General features: G+C 37.8%; 1 protein-coding gene across 1 annotated transcript in view; it reads left to right on the forward strand.

The window, feature by feature from the left end:
* Positions 1–19,780, forward strand: part of MTA3 (metastasis associated 1 family member 3) — a 172,895-nt gene that overhangs the window by 25,514 nt on the left and 127,601 nt on the right. Inside the window, exon 4 of the mRNA XM_088147497.1 lies at positions 8,085–8,211. Coding sequence (XP_088003623.1) covers positions 8,085–8,211 — 127 coding nt within the window. The remainder of the gene's footprint in view (positions 1–8,084; positions 8,212–19,780) is intronic.

A 19,780-nucleotide genomic window follows, 5' to 3' on the forward strand; every position in this document is an offset into this window, starting at 1 on the left:
TATGAAGTAAAACATTTAAAAACATAATTGTTAAATTGTTAAAACCTATCTTGGCAGTATTAGAATTTTGAATGTTTCAGAGCAAATGCTGTATATTTATCATATCTATATTTGTAATGAGTGAAAATATGAAAGATACCTAAATTCCTCCAACAGTGTGCAAATATTAATCAGCTACATGATTGAATGTTGCTAATGTAGGTACAACTACGAAAGAATGCTTTTCTAAAGTACTTTGGTGACTTATAAAGTATGCTAGAATAAACATGGTTTTCCACCATAAAGAGTATTGACTTCAGCTTCTTACCTGACATTTTAAGCTTGATTTAAGAAATTAAGTAGTGCACTTGGTCCAGCCTAGTATACCATCAGGGGATAAGCTTTCTTGCTCTTGTTCTTGTTTAATATGAATCCACCAAACAACTGCTGGAGCAGAATTTGAACAGACTGGGCCATACATATATCTAGAACTTGAATACTTTTTCTTCTTCCTTCTACTGTCTTGGCAGTGCAAAAATTAATTTTATGGAAATGAGCACTTGTTTGCAGCTAGAATTATATTTGGTTCAGACAAGTCAAAAACAAAGCTTAGAGACAGTAGTTCTGTTTAAAATGTATTTATTGGTAATGCCTGACTCAGCTCTCTCTTATTTTTAATCCTGATTGTAATGCTAGTAGTAGATGATGAGGGCTGAGTCAAAATGTAACAATGTCATGCAGAAGTACCTGATTCAAAATGGGTTGGAGAATAGACTTCCTATTCTACAAATATCCAGGGCATATACATATACTTTTGTTGGGTGGGGGGAAGATGTCAGTTTAGTTGAATTTAATAGTTACAGGCAATCCTGTCCCATCTCTCTCCCTTACTTCCTTTCTTTTCAAAAAGTTCTTATTTTGGAAGCTGAATTATACCAGGCTGGATAACTACTACTGATTCAGTATTGCTGACTCTGATTAAAGCAATATCAATCATTTAGTTAACAAGAATGTTCAAGCATTTGTGTAGAAATCAATCCTGTAAAAGGTAACTCTCCATGTAAGCCCTTATCCACTTGAAGCTTATACATCCAATGTTATGCACAATCTTTATGTGGAACAATATTTTCTGTTTTCAGATGTAATAGGTTATACCATATTAACTGCTGTGATATTAGAAATAGATCTGATGTGCTTTCTGGTCTGCAGCAGTTAATGGAGCTTCATTTTCCAGTCCTTGACAAGTTTCTAATTTTCTATGCACAAGTACTGCATATAGTTACTTTCCCAGGATAAGCCACACTGCAAAATTAGAGGCTTCTTCTGGTTTTAATTGGTGAAAAATTTCAGTTACTTTGCTGTCAAGAATTTATAGTATAGTGGGAATACTAGGGAAAGCCAAATGTTAAATCTTAACTTGCATTTCTTTCTTTCTACCAAATTCAGTATTTAATTATGCTCATTACTCTTGGGTTCTTGTAAGTAGTTTGTAGCATAGAAACAACATGACTGTTTTTAAGCATACATTTAAAATCAGCAAGCCAAGTGGAAAATCTTGATTAAAGTTGTTGATTTAAGCCATTTTACAAAGGCGTTAGATTATAACATTAACTGTTTCCCTGGAAAAAGGTATATTTTATTTTAACTCAATATAGGTATTAACAATTGTGCTTAGATCTGGAATGTACTACAAGTATAAAAAGTTATTTAAATAACAGTATAGATTTGCTTACAGGTAGTCCTCGCTTACCAACCACTCATTCAGCAAACATTCAAAGTTGCGATGACACTCAATGAGTGGTATTTACAACCGGTCCTCCAAGTTCTGGCTGTTGTGCCACCCCCGTAGTCATATGATTGTGATCTGGGCATTTTGCAACTGCCTCACACTTATGACAGTTGCGGTGCCCCATGGTCATGTGATTGCCATTTGTGACCTTCCCTGCTGGTTTTCCACAAGCAAAGTCAATGGGGAAGCTGGCAGGGAAAGTCACAAATTACTCTGATAAGTCCTCCCAGCCTCCCTGAGCTTCTACTGACCTGCAGCTTTCTTCCCCTGGCCTCCATGTGCTTGTGCTGACCCATGGCCTCCTTCCCGCAGCCTCTCTGCACTCAAGTGGCACCATGCCATGTTTCCCCCAGCCTCCTTGCACTCATGCATGGCCTGTGTTGCCAGGCCTCCCAGAGATTTCCCTCCATGGCACCCCCTCCCCATGGCACCCCCGCATTGCTTACAATGGGACTCCCACTGCTTCCTGCTTAACGACCAGCCCAGCGTGTCTTGGAGACATGATAGCAGCTGGGACTGCCAGGATTGCTGTCGCTAAGCGATGTGGTCATGTTACATCTCACTTTACAACCACATTGCTTAATGATGGCAATCCTGATCCCAATTGCTGTTGTAACCCCAGGACTACCTGTACTTATATTTGGTTTCATTCTCTTTTACTTATATTTTATTACTTTGAGAAATATTTACTGATCATTGGATTAAAAATTTCCCCCATTTTTTCAGTTTATTACATAACTTGTAGAAATTGGATTTTAAAAAGGATGATACAAATTGTGGAAAATGACACACTAAATTTGTACCAAGAGAAAAGAATTTGTGGTGCGCATGAGTACTCACTTCTCCCTTTAAAGCTTTCCAATGCGATCGGGCTGGCAGTGGGAAAGGGACAGGCAGAGGAGAAGGTCTACAGAAATTGCTTGTTTTTTTTTCTACCCCCCACCCCCTGCAGAGTGGAGATATTAGAGAGAAAGGGATTTCAAGAGAGTAAGTTGTTTCCATAGCATGCCCACAGCTCCCAGTCCCAGTCATTGCTTTCGATGTGTACAAGACAGTAAGCAGGCACTCGAGCATTCCAAAGGATGGGGGAGTGGTTAGGAGGCAAGCAAAAGCCAAAGGTGTGAAACTGGGTAGTCTTGTCTGTTTCCAGCCGGAAAGTACAGTTTTGGTCATGTGATTTCCCACTTAGTGACTGCTTTGCTTAGCAGTAAAGTTGCTGGTCCTAATTAGGGTCATTAAACAAGGACTACCTGTAGTTTCAAAAGGTTGAACTCTACGTGACTATAATTACAGCCTGACTTCTGATATAGCATGCAACATAAGGAATTAAAAATCAAACTCCTGCTGTGATGGGAAATCACTTCAAGCTGTAGGTCTGGCTTACGTGAATGAATGTTCTTCTATATCTCAGTTAAAAAGAAGCTGTAAGTATTCTAGTCTGATCCTTTCTTTACTAGCTTTTTTAAAAATAAGGTTCATTTGCTTTCTGAAGTAATTGAGTCCAGAAAAAGTTGAGTTGCATTCTCTTTCCTCATTGACCTTGTAGTGAATAGACAAGCCCCATTCTTTCAAGGCATGTGGTGCTGCACTAGGTAAGGAGGCAATCCTTTCCCCACATTCATCCAGTATAAAATATCTGAGTAAGCTTAGAGGGAGGAAGATATTCTCTCCCCACTCCTGCCATGCTAGTAAAACATATCTGAGAATATGTTAGCCAGGTTGTGACCTACAGTTTCACCCCTTTTGTCTAGAGAGAACAAAAGTTTAGTCATTTTGGAATCCTAGTCTCAAAAACAAAGAGGTGAAGGAGAAAGTTTGCTCAAGAAGAACCAAAAAGATTCTCATCAGCTCTATCCTTACGGGTTAAAAACTGTTGGGTTGAAATGAAGGGGAGGAGAATGCAGGCAGAGATCTAAGAGAATAGACAACATTGAAAAATTGGCAGAGAGGTACAGTGGGGCAAAAAAGTATTTAGTCAGCCACCAATTGTGCAAGTTCTCCCACTTAAAAAGATGAGAGAGGCCTGTAATTTTCATCATAGGTATACCTCAACTATGAGAGACAAAATGGGGGAAAAAATCCAGAAAATCACATTGTCTGATTTTTAAAGAATTTATTTGCAACTCATGGTGGAAAATAAGTATTTGGTCAATATCAAAAGTTCATCGCAATACTTTGTTATATATCCTTTGTTGGCAATGACAGAGGTCAAACGTTTTCTGTAAGTCTTCACAAGGTTTTCACACACTGTTGCTGGTATTTTGGCCCATTCCTCCATGCAGATCTCCTCTAGAGCAGTGATGTTTTGGGGCTGTCGCTGGGCAACACGGACTTTCAACTCCCTCCAAAGGTTTTCCATGGGATTGAGATCTGGAGACTGGCTAGGCCACTCCAGGACCTTGAAATGCTTCTTACGAAGCCACTCCTTAGTTGCCCGGGCGGTGTGTTTGGGATCATTGTCATGCTGAAAGACCCAGCCACGTTTCATCTTCAATGTCCTTGCTGATGGAAGGAGGTGTTCTCTCAAAATCTCACGATACATGGCCCCATTCATTCTTTCCTTTACACGGATCAGTCGTCCTGGTCCCTTTGCAGAAAAACAGCCCCAAAGCATGATGTTTCCACCCCCATGCTTCACAGTAGGTATGGTGTTCTTTGGATGCAACTCAGCATTCTCTCTCCTCCAAACACAACGAGTTGAGTTTAGACCAAAACGTTCTACTTTGGTTTCATCTGACCATATGACATTCTCCCAATCCTCTTCTGGATCATCCAAATGCTCTCTAGCAAAGTTCAGATGGGCCCAGACATGTACTGGCTTAAGCAGGGGGACACATCTGGCACTGCAGGATTTGAGTCCCTGGCGGCGTAGTGTGTTACTGATGGTAGCCTTTGTTACTTTGGTCCCAGCTCTCTGCAGGTCATTCACTAGGTCCCCCCATTGGTTCTGGGATTTTTGCTCACCATTCTTGTGATCATTTTGACCCCACGGGGTGAGATCTTGCATGGAGCCCCAGATCGAGGGAGATTATCAGTGGTCTTGTATCTCTTCCATTTTCTAATTATTGCTCCCACAGTTGATTTCTTCACACCAAGTTGCTTGCCTATTGCAAATTCAGTCTTCCCAGCCTGGTGCAGGTCTACAATTTTGTTTCTGGTGTCCTTCAACAGCTCTTTGGTCTTGGCCATAGTGGAGTTTGGAGTGTGACTGTTTGAGGTTGTGGACAGGTGTCTTTTATACTGATAACAAGGTCAAACAGGTGCCATTACTACAGGTAACGAGTGGAGGACAGAGGAGCCTCTTAAAGAAGTAGTTACAGGTCTGTGAGAGCCAGACATCTTGCTTGTTTGTAGGTGACCAAATACTTATTTTCCACCATGATTTGCAAATAAATTCTTTAAAAATCAGACAACGTGATTTTCTGGATTTTTTTCCCCATTTTGTCTCTCATAGTTGAGGTATACCTATGATGAAAATTACAGGCCTCTCTCATCTTTTTAAGTGGGAGAACTTGCACAATGGGTGGCTGACTAAATACTTTTTTGCCCCACTGTAAGTGGGACCAGAGAAATGGAGTGGTTCTTTGCGGAAGAAGATGGCAGTCTTGGGATGGGCATTGGAAAACTAGTTCTCAGGAAATGGAGAAAGGCAACACTTGGAAAGGGAGAGGGCGGTAACTCCAGGTTAGTGGAGCAGTACATTGCTTGGATCCATGGCAGAGAGCAAATCTAGTTTCTCTGGAATAGAGATGAGGGAGAGAGCCCAGAACAGGACCCAGAAACCTCTGGAGGTCACCAGAGCTAAGGTGAAGTTACTTCAAAGCCTCTGATTGGCAATTGGAAATCTGCGGGAAACAAGGTTTATCAAGAATAATAGAGTATCATAACCATGAAAGTATCTGCTTTATAGATTCTAACATTTTGAATATGCCTGCTAGTTTTTTGGAAACATCCTCTAATGCTTATATCAGAACTTTATTTTATTTTGTGCTAACTCCATGCATGATTTGTTCTATTTAAAATTATTTGACCTTCAACTCCTACCCACAATGGACCTGTGCCCTGTTTACCCATAGCATTTTATAGGAGATTGATTATTGAGATGATGTTTGCAATTTTTATCAGTGCTTAAATGCTTTATTCCATCCATTTTTGTAATTGTTTTAGAGCATTTGACTACCTCAGGTTAAAATGAAGTTATATTTTTCTTTTTCTTTTTTTTAGTTTTTAATGCATTTGATTTTTATTTTTTTTTTAATATCAAGGCTTTTTGTCTCTGTCTACATGTCTCAAAGTTACTGGAGCCAGGAGGCCAGGAGGTAATGCTATAGAGTTTGATTTACCACCGTTGTTGTTGTTATATTGTTTGGTCGCACAGTCAGCCAGATGTTTAGACTGGATTTGGTATTTTTGTCCACTTATCGAGTTCTTCCCAAGGATCTGGGATAGGCAGATGTTGTTGTTTGATGTTGTTAAAGGTATTGTCGCAGGATATAAGCTGTTCAAGTAAAGCTGCCTTTTACAATGGACTGATGGTGATTTTGTCAATGCTGATGGTCTCCAAGTGGTGCTCCAGATGTTTTGGGATTGCACCTAAGGTATAACTATTGGTACTATCTTTGTTTTCTTTTACCATAGTCATTCTACTTCTATTTGTAGGTCTTCATATTTTGTGATTTTCTCCAGTTCTTTCTCTTCTCTTCTGCTGTCTCCAGGTATTGCAATTTCCACTATCTGGACTTTTTTGTCTTTCTTATTTTTTTATTATTATTATGCTACTTTATGGACAAGTAAGCATTCAGACTGTGAGTTACCTGGTGTCTCTCACAAAATGGTGTTAAAGGAGAAGAAGGCAGACCAAGGCATTCCTGTCTCCCCCAAGATAGGTGGTAGTTGGAGGAAAGTACTACATAACATAGAAGCTGAGCCAAGGCAGGAAAGTGGGTCAGTGTGTGTAAAATCCAGAGGACTTCCAGGAAAGAGTCTTCTCCCCAAACCTCTTGTTCTACAGGCAGCCAGCCCCTTGCCTCTGTAGGCCTATTTCATATCCTTCCCTATTAATTAATTACATTATTTGTGTGGTGAGAATGTAGGAGTATGAATGGAAGTTATACCCAAGGATGAAGTCAGATTTGAGCAGGCCCTATAGGGTTAGACAGGTATTAGATTTATTAGGTTATAGTTATGAAAATCTCTAGGGCCAATAGAGATTGGTAAAAAAAAAAACAAGAATTGGACTATAGAACAAAGTGCTGTTGAAGACATGCTCAGTCTAGAAATTTGTGTTATATCATCCCTGAAACATGCAAAGAAAATGTTTTTCACATGAATCTGTTTTTCTTTTCTTCCTAAATTTTGTTGTTTCCAGCAAATTAATTTAATAGGAAAAAGGCTTCATGTGGGGTTATTATACCACTGGGGATTGGAGAGTTTTGATATAGAGTTCTTCCAGTCATTCCTTATCTGTGATCATCTCTGATCTAAAAGTTTATGGAAATAATAAGTACTGCAATTCCAAGTGATATTTAATTATTTGGTGACATTAAAAATCTAAATTCTAAAAATCTATATTCACGCATTATATACCTGCAATTCTAAACTTTATATACAGTGCAGATTCATAAAATATATGTAAGTTGAGAGTGATGGATCAGTGTCAAAGGTGGCATTATAGATTATATTTTACAGTGCATTTTAATATATTTTAAAGCTACAGTTGTAAACCTACTTTCCTATGAATAAACTCTCTTTGATGTGTGTGGGTCTTTTGAATAGATAGCAGTCTTATTTTGTATTTTAGGTAAAATTGCTTTGAGTATCTTGGTAGATAAAATAGCAAATTAAACAGCTAAATTCAATATTATGAAAGGGAAATTCTGCCCATACAAGGAAGTGTCTCTTTCCTCATCTTTTTATTTCTTCTCAGCCCTCAAATCTCTTTTGCCAGTGATACCCATTCTGCTGGCAGAGAGACACAGTTGAATACAACCCAATATAATTATAATTGGAACTGTAAAAAATCTCAAGGGTGAGGTGTAGCTGTATTATTATTATTATTATTATTATTATTATTATTATTATTATTATTATTATTATTGCCATATTGTAGAAATCAGTAATTCTTGTAAATAGATTGTTTTTCCTACTGAAGATTGTTTTCTATCGTGATCAGTTTGATTATTGTTGGTTTGTTTGCAGAAATAGAAAGATGCAATTCTATTAAAAACAAGATGGAAAGTTTCATAGAAGACAGAAACCCAACTGAAATAGTGGTTCTGAAGATAACATCAGGCCTCTCTTTTCTTCTTTTGTGCAGAAGAAGTTGAGGAAGAATCTGAAATTCCCAAAGAAATAGATCTGACTGATAAACAGAAGCACCAGCTGAAGCACAGAGAATTATTTCTGTCTCGTCAATATGAGTCCCTCCCTGCAACACACATTCGGTAAGAAGCTAATGAGAATGGTGTTTCAGTCATGGATTTCTGGGTCTGCTGTTAGCTAGGTGGGCAGAATAAGAGGACTTTGTCTCATTACTTGCGCTTATGTTTTCTTTTTTAATAATTAACTTTTTAAAAGTTTGTGAGGTTTTCATGGGATGTAGTGCCTCAGTAGAATTTGAATTTATGAAATTCAGAAAAAGGATGCAACTGTCCTTATGTCATCTTTATAGAATTACTAAGTTGCTTTTTGGGGGTCGGGGTGCTTTCAGTGTTTTCTTTTGTCATTAGCACAATGCAGCAGCATTACAGGACAATTCAGCAAAACACTTCTGAAAATGTATGTTACTGAATAGAAGATATAGATGAGAATGTGCAGATTAAAAAATATCCCAACTTGGTCAAGTGTGAATCTTGGAGGGATGAATTAACAGGATGAACACATAAATGGGAGAAGTTAGTTCACTGTCAGATAACAAGAAAATATTCTGAAGACTGTTTACTGGCTGAAGGTGAAAGAGCCTCTCTGCTTTCATTATGTGGTGGGCAGTTATGTGGAATTGTATCCCCTAATCTGTTATATCTGCTTTAGCTCTGTCTCCTCTAATTTTTCACTTTCTAGCCAGGTACTTTGAATAGTGGCAGATGACCAAACCTAGATAACGTTTTAACTCTTTGAGGAATTATAGAAATCAAAGGATGGATAAACCTAGCCCCCCTCAGTAGTTTCCCCAGAGCAAGAACCTTCTCACTTAGAGCCACTGAGTAGATGATTCCATTATATGACATATTCCAGGTTTTTCTTAAGCCTGGGACCGATCGTGGCATCTTTCTTCCCATCATTTAATAGAAAGGTAAGGCCTTAATCCTCTATAGAAATTATTATAAGGAACCATTGAAAACAAAACATGTATATATTCAATCAAAATAGTTTAAATAATAATTTAATACTGTTTGTTTTCATTCATTCATTCAATCAATCCTAGCTTTCTAGCAAGAGGCATTTGAAGTGGATGCTTTTTGGTGGATAGCAGATGAACAAATTCATTTCCTATACAGTAGGTATTCAGGGGATGGAAGAATGAATAAGGAAAGCTTTATAGGATCACTACTCAGTTCCCTTTGAATATCTGGCAATCCTAGTCCATGCAGAAAATAACTAATATTTTACCAGTATGATTTATCTATTTTTGGACTGATTTTACATTGCACTGTGAAATGCTCAAAAGTATAATATTAATAATGAATATCATTTAATGAATTTCACTCTTGAAATTATTAAGCTATCCTTAATATAATAATTGTTGTGGGGGAAATAGGAGGCAGGAATATTAAGTATGTTCGCTGCCTTGAGTTATATATAAAAAAGGTGGGATAAAAAATATAATAATAGTAAACATCAGTTGGTTAATATTAAGATTTCGTATGAAAGTATTGCTTTTACAGCAGCTGTCATAATCTATAAATGTGTGACATATCACTACATAATAACAATTAATGTAGTTTCTGTGTTATCTCTGCTTTACCTTTTTCTTTAATACTTTATAATTCTTTAAAATGCAAATAATTGTTTATTAGAGATTGACGTGATCTGAAGGAAGTTGCAATTGTTGCTGATCTTAGGCATTTTATGCCACCATATGATGAGAAGCCTCCTCAGATGTTATTTTGTTTTGACGGCTATTCATTTACCGTTGAAATGAAATTGTGATGCATGACTTGCATAGATGTACAATTACCCTGCATGCAATATGATCTCTACATATTTTTAGACATCCCCACTGTTTTCTTCCAAATGTTTCTCAGCTTTGGCAAAGTTTAAGTTTATTTGGCATTTTAAATAATGTTTTGTAATTAATTGTGAATGGCATGTAAGATTTATGTAATATCAAAAAAGTGAAATAAAAGTAAATAAAACTGATTTGTTAGAATCAGACTTGTGATAAGTAAAGGAGTTGGAATTAGGGTTACCATACAATTTTATTTATGTATCACAAATGCTTGCATGCTACTTCAGTCTCCAAACTCTAAATGCAAGCAAAGAATTAGAATCCAATAGAAGAGAATATACGTAGCTCAGGGTTGAACTGTGAAGTCCTTGGTGCTCTCTGAGCTTGGTTGTTTGTTTGCAGACATTTCATTACCCAACTAGGTAACATCATCAGTGTGAGTGAGTGTGGGGTTTGCTCCCTGTTTATATACAGTAGCTTGTCCTACCAGTGTTGGAGGGGGTGTGGTTTTCTCTTTGGGAGTTCCTTGATTAGGGTCTAGTTTTCTTCTTGATTGTTTGTCTGGTGTTAATCTCTGCTTATCTGGGTGTTGGCTGCTGGAGAGGATGTGTTCTAGTCTTTTTATTTCCTTCTTAGCTTTTTTATTCTCTCTCTTGAATGTTGTGTAAATATGGTTTATTTCTATGTGTCTATTAATGGTTGATTTGTCTGAATGCCAAGCTTCTAGGAATTCCCTAGCATTCTTGGATTTAGCTTGGTCTAGGATATTCACAGTTTCCCAGCTGAAACTAAGAAAACAACACACTACCCTTCCTGGATACCCTCATCAGCAGAGGAAATGACAGCAAATTAGAAACACAAGTCTTACGAAAAACAACCCACACTAACCAAGTGCTCCATTACCAAAATAACAAACCAACCTCCCACAAGAGAAGCTGTGTAAGAACATTTTTCAGAAAAGTACAAATGCACTGCAGCAACCCTGAACACCAGGAAAAGGAAAGAGACTGCTTATACAACATCGTCCAACAAAATGGATACCCATACAACTTTATCAGAAAGTGCCTGACCGCTCAACCCACTACAGCACAACCAACACAAGCTGTGAAAAGGTTAACACTGCCATACATCAGAGACATCTCAGAAACGACCAGCAGAGTATTATAACCACACAGCATCATGGTAGCACACAAACCAACTAAAGCTCTTCAATACATCTTAAGTAAATCAAAAGACCCAGTACCCCAAGAAGAAAAAACAAGAATCATCTACAACATACAGTGTAAAGACTGTAACAGTCACTATGTAGGACAGACAGGCAGAAGACTAGCAGAGTGCATCCGTGAACACCAACTAGCAGTCAGAAGACATCATGAAAACTCCTTAATCTCACAACACATTGACAGACTCAACCATAGGTTGAACTGGAAAACTGAACATCCTAGACCAAGCTAAATCCAAAAACACTGGGGAATTCCTAGAAGCTTGGCATTCAGACAAATCAGCCATCCATAGATACATAGAAATAAACCACATTTACGTGCCATTCAAAAGAGGCAATAAAAAAGCTAAGAAGAAAACAAAAAGACCAGAACATATCCTCTCCAGCAACCAACAGCTAGATAAGCAGGAATTAAGAACAGGCAGACAAGCAAGCAAGCAGAAAGCAGTAGTGTAATCAAGGAACTACCAAGGAGAATGTCATACCAATACTAACAGGGTACAAGCTACTGTATATAAAGAGGGAGCAAACCCCACACTCACTAGCACTGATGATGTTATCTACTTCGGTAATGAAATGTCTGCAAGCAAACAACCAAGCTCAGACAGCACCAAGGACTCCACAAAGAATTAGAATTCCTAATACCTCTTTAGCAACATATATATTTTTTGCACCCCAGATTTGGTAGCCTCGGATGAACTGTATATGAAAAGATATTACATAAAACTATGAAGTACTTTGCATATTTGTTTGTTTGTTTTATATTCTGCCTTTTGTTCAGGAACTCAAGAAGTGTACATATATAACTCATGGCTTAGCATGATGCACAAACCCAATCTCTGTGAGCCAGGCCAGTGTGTCTTCATAAACAGACTGGTTAAAGCAAGTAGTGTGCAGTGTGTAAACCCAGAAGGCTTTCACTCCTCATCACTGCTGTTTATGCTATTTAATGCTTGACATGTATGTGTACTCACTATTCTAACCTCGTGCCCTCCAATTATATTTGGATCATATTGGCTAGAAGTTCTGGGTTCTCTCATTACATTTGAAGGACACCAGTTTTAGGAAGACTTCCAGAAACATTAATGTGAAACAATAGCTATGAAAAAAGGAGAAAACAAATAAAATAGAATGGAAGCACTTAGTTGGTTTTTAGAAAGGTATTGTTACAGTGTGCTGGGGGAGGGTTCTGGAGAAAATATGAGCATTAATTGTATTTTAGATATTTGTTAGATTTATATTTGGCTTTTTTCCCAGAAGTTCAAAGTGGCATACATTATGGTCCTTTCTTTAATTTTATCCCTGCAACATCAATCTAGTGTGTTAATAACTACTACAAAAATCAACTGTTGAACTTCCAGGCATGAATGTGGATTTGAATATGGTATCCCTGATCTTAATTCAATATACTTACCACTATACCGCTTTGGCATGATCTGGGTGTAGAGAGGTTGGAAGTGGCTAGGACAAAGGTACAAGTTAGGGGTACAGTTTATTGGTAGAGGTAAAGAGAATTAGGAGGCTCCCTAGCATTCCAGTAAGGGATTTTACACTTAGATACCTACCTGGATTTTGATTTTGATGAAGTCTAGCAATCCCAGAATTTTTTTTAAGTGCAATATATTTGTTCTTCTTTCTGCACAGACTTGACAGTGATATAAACAAAATGTTATGCAGTGGCACGAAGTGTGAAAAATAGGCAGACAGAGAACTCAACATTCAATTATCGACTCAGGGTTTTGGAAAAGATCTTCAGGGTTTAGCTACTGAGATTCCATCTTTTATCTGAGTTTTAGATTCAATACCTAAAATAAAGACAAAAAAAATATGTCTCAACCAAATCCTCTATTTAACAGACTAATGGGGGGAAGGAATGCCTATTAGTACCAAATGTTAGTTAAATAGCAAATGAGATTTTTACATGCATAAAATGTATATAAAAAGTACAGGCTTGACTTATGACCATTTGTTTAACGGCCATTCGAAGTTACATTGGTGCTGAAAACAGTGACCGTTGCAGTGTCCCCGTGTCACATGATCAAAATTCGGGCGCTTGGCAACCAGCATGTATTTACAATGGTTGCAACTCCCCGGAGTCACGCGATCACCATTTGTGACTTTCCTAGATGGCTGCTAAGCCAAGTCAATGGGGGAAACTGGATTCAGTTAACAACTGTGTGATTTGCTTAATGACCGTGGTGATTCGCTTAATGACCACAGCAAAAAAGGTTGTAAAATTGGGCACGACTCACTTAACAACCACATCACTTAGTGATGGAAGTTATATTCCCAATCGTGGTCGTAAGTCAAAGACTACCTGTATACAGTGTATATGAAATGTTTGAACAATGTCGTGTGGACTGATATGTCAAACAATAGACTGTCCATTGCTTGTGGCAAGGTGTGTTGTTACTGAAATTCAAATTTTGTTCATTACATTAGAAATCTGCTGAAATTGAGAATTTGTTGTTGCTCTAGAAGTGTGTGTACTGTGTGTGTATGAAGGGGGAAAGGGAGTTCATTTTTGGTTAAGTCCTTCAGTGGGACCTGAAGTACATGAAGGAAGATGGGATTAAGTTTACGAGACAAAGAAAATGAAGCGAAGGTTATTAAGAGATTTACAAGCCTAGAATGACGGGCTTTTTCTTAGAACTCTCTTGAGTCAAAACTGAACCTTTATAGTTGAATTCAAACATGTTATTGGAGATTGAGGACTTGGCAATAAAATGTTTAAATGAAATTTCCTTCACTGTTAAATAGTCCTTTTGAACTTCATGTGCATTTCCCCAATGGGGCCTCAGTACATGTGCCAGTGACAGGTAAACCATATCACTAGGTGGTTTTCAGGCTTTCATTATGAAGCCTTAAAATTTATGAGAGATCTATTTGTGTGGCAAAATACACATCTATTGCAGATAAATACAGTTGCCAAGAGAACAGTTCAGTTTTGTTGACCTAGTATTTGCTTGAGCTTTTAAATGCTTTTAATTTTTAGGTTGCCACAGGATATTATTAATTCAAAACAGCATATATCCTTTGCTTCCTGACCTCAAAATGTTTAATACAAAGTACAGTCCAGTTATTTTTTAATATATTATATCAGAGTATCCCAGTTCATGTCTATCGTATGCTGCAGGTTGCACTCCCTCTGAAATGTGTGTGTCTCATTTTTGAGTGGTCTGTAACATAGTCCTCATTTAGCAACCACAATTGGGATCAGTAACTCGGTTGTTAAGCGAAGTGATTGCTAAGTGAAACCGTGACTGTGCTTATGATCTTACTTCAGCTTTTCTTTGCTTTACAGACCTGCAAAGGTTGTAAATGCAAGGATTGGTCATAAAGTTTGTTTGTTTGTTTATTAAATTTCTCCCCTGCCCATCTCCTCCCAATGGGGGAGTTACTTTTTCATCACTGTTGTAACTGCGAACGGTTGCTGTATGAGGCAGTCGCTAAATGAGGACTACCTTCTACCAGTTTCAGCCTCAGAAAAAGCTACCACAGATAACTACCCACTCTTGCTCATATTTAAAGTACACACATACACAAGCTTACAAGTAAGATGCACCCTATTGAAGCAACTAACAGTTATATCCCAACTTAGAAATGGGTTAAGCAAGGATATTTACTGGTCCCTCTGCTTTTCTATTTTTACATTAATTCCTGAGTCTCTTACCTGATCTAGACTCTCACCCTTCTAAGAGCTAGAAAAAGTTTGTTAATTCTACTTTAGGCAGATGATACTGTGATTTTATTCACAGACGCCTTGGGAGAACATTGAAGACCCTTGCTCACTATTGTATTGATAATCATCTTCTGATTGATTATCAAAAGACAAAGTTTGAGTAATTGTAATATCCAAGGCAACTTCACTGAATAGATAAAGGGCTTTAAAGATCTGGGTTTTGTGTCTGATGTCTCAGGTAAGGAGAAGACTCGAGCTGAAAATGAATAAACAGCACAGAAAAGTGCTACAGGTAATTTAAGATCCTTTTGCTTGAAACAAAACAGTTTTGTGCCTGCTGTTATTAAACTATTTGTGACTAAAATAATCACAACTTTTTATACAGAGCTTATTTAGGACTATACCCCTCTAGAAACAATGCATTCTAAATTCCTGAGGCAATATTTCAGATTCCCAAGTCTTTCTCTAGTACCATTTTGCAGTTAAAGGATGGTTTTTTTCCAACATGGAACATTGTGTTTGATAATTCTTAATCTCTTGTTAAATCTTAACCACTGTCCAGTGGATCTGCTTTAATACTTTCTGATGAGTTTTATAGGAATAGGACTGGCACAGAGTGCATGTATGGTTCTGGGGGCTGGAATTCTATTTTTGTTGTTAATTTACCTGATGAGACCCAGTTTGGTCTAATGGTTAAGGCACCAGGATAGAAACCAGGAGACTGTGAGTTCTAGTCCCACCTTAGGCATGAAAGCCGGCTGGGTGACCTTGGGGCATTCACTTTCTCTCAGCCCAGCTCACCTCACAGGGTTGTTGTGGGGAAAATAGGAGGAGGAAAGTATATTAGGTATGTTTGCTGCTTTGAGTTATTTATAAAAATAATAAAGGGGGGATACAAATCTAAAAAAAACCTCAGGAGAACAGCAAAACACTTCTGATTTTTCAGTCTCAACCACAGCTAATTGTGAAGCCTATCATTCTTCCTCTTCTCCTCTTAGTTGATAAGAAAGGAGTGCTGTTTGTCTTTATAATACACCAAAACTATTATTTTCCTGAAATCAGATTTCAGCATTAAACAGTTCATCCTATATATAGGTGCAGATTATGATAGAAGTTTCTTACATTGCCACTACACTATTTTTAACCCTATCTGTGTCCTAATTCTGGAGTTAAGGAAGGGCTTATCAGAGATTCATGGCAAAGTTTCTCTCAGATAACCTGATAAGTGGCCTTTCTGTAGCTAGTAGGCTTTCATTTTCTTCTGGTATCTCATTGTGCTCTTTGCATTCAGCAGTTATTGCCTGTCCTTAGCACTCTTCATCCTATTCTGGTCTTCAATGCTCTTCAGATTGTGGCCATCAGCTCTCTTCAGAATTACAAAGATTGCTCAATCTAATTTAAGTTTTCCAGGTTACATAGTCCTTTATTCAGATTAGCAATCTATCTTCAACAGCCATTGCTCCCTACTCCTAGCCATTTCCTATCCTCCATTCCAGTTCTTTTCCTAGAGCTCTGATTTTTTTCCCATTGATGCCAGCTCAGTCCAGCAGCCCATCCTATGTTCTATGAGAGAAGCTTTTCTCTGGTAATCTAAATGGTTGCACCTACTCTTAGCTTCTTGTTATCAGCAGAGCCCCTAAACATTTGTTTGTGTTAGAGCATGGAAGTCTGGACTGGTGATAAGTCAGCAAGGACACATGGTGCATCCCAAGGATGCTGTTGTGTAAATTGCTAGTCATTGGACTCTCCCCAGAACTTTTGCTGTCCATGCACTATGTTCAGATTTTAATGCTTTTTAAACAGCAAGTCCTGACACTGAATGGCAACACAAGCTAACCCTAGTCACTGACAACTTTAAATTCCAGATACTGGATCTGGGTCTGCAGCCAGCTAAATATCTTAGAACTACTTATCCTTCACAGAACCTTTTCTTTTTAATTTAACATCCTCCCATCTGCTCTGCTGGAAGGCAAATTGATTAGAAACTCCTGTGAGAAACATATTATCCTTGTGGCTTAGGGATGGTCCAGACAGTTAGGTACAGATATTCCTCATTTAGTGACCACAGTTAGGACCAGCAGCTTGGTCGTTAAGCAGAGTGGTCACTGTGTAAAATCACAACTATACTTATGATCTTACTTCAGTTTTCTTTTGCTTTACATTCCTGTAAAGGTTGTAAATGCAAGGATTGGTCACAAGGTTACTTTTTCATCACCATCGTAACTGCAAATGGTCACTGTATGAGGCAGTTGCTAAACGAGTTCTACCTGCATTTCTTGATATAATGTGACTTCGCTAAGGGTCTGAATAATAAAGTCACTGGGCCCTTTGTAATAAATTTTCTAAACCACCCAGATGAATTTCATCTTTTACTTCTGAACAAGTTGCCTGCTATTACCTATAATATGTGGATGTATATAGAGTATGCTAGATCACAAGGAGATACCGCAAAAACTAATAATCCATCTCCCACTATAGTATATAATATATTGCTTCTATCTTACTGTCTGTTCTATTATATTTTGTATTATTTGCTTTATATTTCAGTATTGCATTATTGTCTGGTCTTTTTAATTGCTAGTCTTTGGTCATAAATAATTCATTCAATGTAGTTAAACTGAATATTTCTAAATCCCATTATTTCAGTGAAAATTGGTGCAAATGAAACTGTTTTCCATTGAATAAAACAGGCATATACTTCACATACTCAACAGTATTTACTGTATTCTCTGTGTGGTTCACAACTATTTCTGCTCTGTTTTCCTTATAGCTAATAATCCTCATGAAATGAATGTTTCCTTTTCTGTTCCATTTGTCCTTATTTTAACTAGGTTCATAGCTAAAATAAGAGTTGCATCTCCCCTCCCATTAAAAGCTGCAGAAATTATTGAAATAATCTATATATAATGTGGAAATGAGATACGGTTTAATAAACCAATTCTGTTTCCTCAAAAATAGGATTTTGAATTATTAGGTAGTTGAATTAACCTTAAGTATATTCCTTGTACATTTTCAATCATCTAGTATATACATGTGCTTACAGAATTAATTCTGATGATCAGGTCATAGCAACTATATTTTCAATTGCAACTATGTGAGATAGAATATCAAATGAATATTTACCAATTAGCTTAGGATCAATATTTTTCTGACAGTTTTAGGGTTTGAATATAGCCTTAATGTTCACATTTTTACCAACCCAAATATATATACTGAATGCTCTATTTTTCCTTGTTGACTAGGTATCATTGATGTTTGAGATCACAGGCAACCATTATGATCATTTTAATCTGGGCTGCTACATACTTTTGAGGTGTTGAAATCTATTCTTAGACTAATAACATTCAGATAGTTAATATTACAGTGGTACCTCGGGTCATGAACGCTTCTGTTCATGACCAATTCGGGTCACAAACAGCACTGTTCGCAAAATTTTGCTTCCGTTCATGAACTCCGCATCGGGTGACGAACAGGATCCGCGGCCATTTTCCCTGCTGACACACGTGGTCGTGGCTTCCTGTAGGGAGGGGGACTCTCTCCAAACAATAACCGCCTCCCGACCCGCCTTCCTGTCCTCCACGCCTCAAGCAAGGTTAGTGTTCTCTCTCTCCATACTGTACTGTACTGTACTTTGTGTCATATTTTTGTGGTTTAAAAAAAAAATACATATAGTTCAGAACGGGTTAACCGTATTTACACTAAACCTTATGGGAAAATTTGATTCGGGTCGCGACCAAAATCGGTTGGCGACCAAATTCGTAGGGGTCAGAACGGATTAACCATATTTACATTGAACCTTATGGGAAAATTTGATTTGGGTTGCGACCAATTTGGGTTGCGACCAGAGTCGCGGAACGAATTAAGTTCGTGACCCGAGGTACCACTGTATTGGCCTAATAATTTCAACATAGATTTCAAATAAAGATTATTACAATACCTAATAATTTCTTCAAGTTTAATTATTCTTGTTGCTATATTTTTGTCATGTTAAGAAAGCGTGTTTTTAATGTGTGTATATTGATCTGGAAGTTGTAAATCTTTGGAGTTTTCTCTCTGTTTGTAAAACATTCATTGGGACTAATTAAAATGTAACAAAACTTTTGAGTTCTCTAGAGTTCTTCTGAGTTCTCCAGTGCTCTTCTGCATGTTGAGTTTTAAGCAAAATAATAAAGACAAAAGTGGGTTTAGTGGGCATGATAGAAAACACCATTGGTCTGCATTTTGTTCAGAATACAAGATGACTTAACGAGATTTGACTAAAGCATTTTCAATTGCTTCAAGAACTAATGGAACAAAAGCAAAAATAATGGCTTTTGTATATGTCTGTATAATAAAAAAAGCCAACAATTGCACAGATCTTTCTTCAATGCCAAGCAGAACAGATGGGTCCCTTATGAGGAAGAGAGAGTAAAAAAGAAATGTAATAGTTCTCATATTAAGAAAGTTGGAGATAGCTAGATGTGCTTGAAGACTGAAAAGAAGAAAAGCATGATTGTATGCTGATTGAAAAAGGAGGAAGGAAATCCCCCATTAACTTTCAGAACAGTTTGATCCTGTTGAACCTGAGGAAGTAGACAGGGCCCTCTGAACAGTCAGTGCCCCTTTTTAAAAAATTTTTAAAAATTTTTATTTTTTTAATCCGCACTCAATCGTGACCGATTCTGCGGTGACTGCCTGGACGAATCTCTGCAGTTTTCAAGGCAAGGTGTTTTGGAAGTGGTTTGCCATTGCCTCCTTCCTAGAGCAGAGCCCAGCTGGCAAGCACAGGAGACAGGGTTTCCGTTGCTTTGCGCCTTATTTGGGCATGCGCAGCTTCCGCGTTACCGGCAACTTGGTCCCGTCTCCCATGCAAGGCGCCGCCAGCATTTTTCCTCCCACCAGGACGAGAGTCCCCATTTATCTACTCACGTAAGTTTTCGAGCTGCTGGGTTGGCAGGAGCT

Source organism: Python bivittatus, unplaced genomic scaffold (assembly GCF_059951505.1).
Source record: "Python bivittatus isolate LINGU-HERP-01145 unplaced genomic scaffold, Pbiv_v1 ctg000020_np1212, whole genome shotgun sequence".
Classification (NCBI taxonomy): Eukaryota; Metazoa; Chordata; class Lepidosauria; order Squamata; family Pythonidae; genus Python; species Python bivittatus.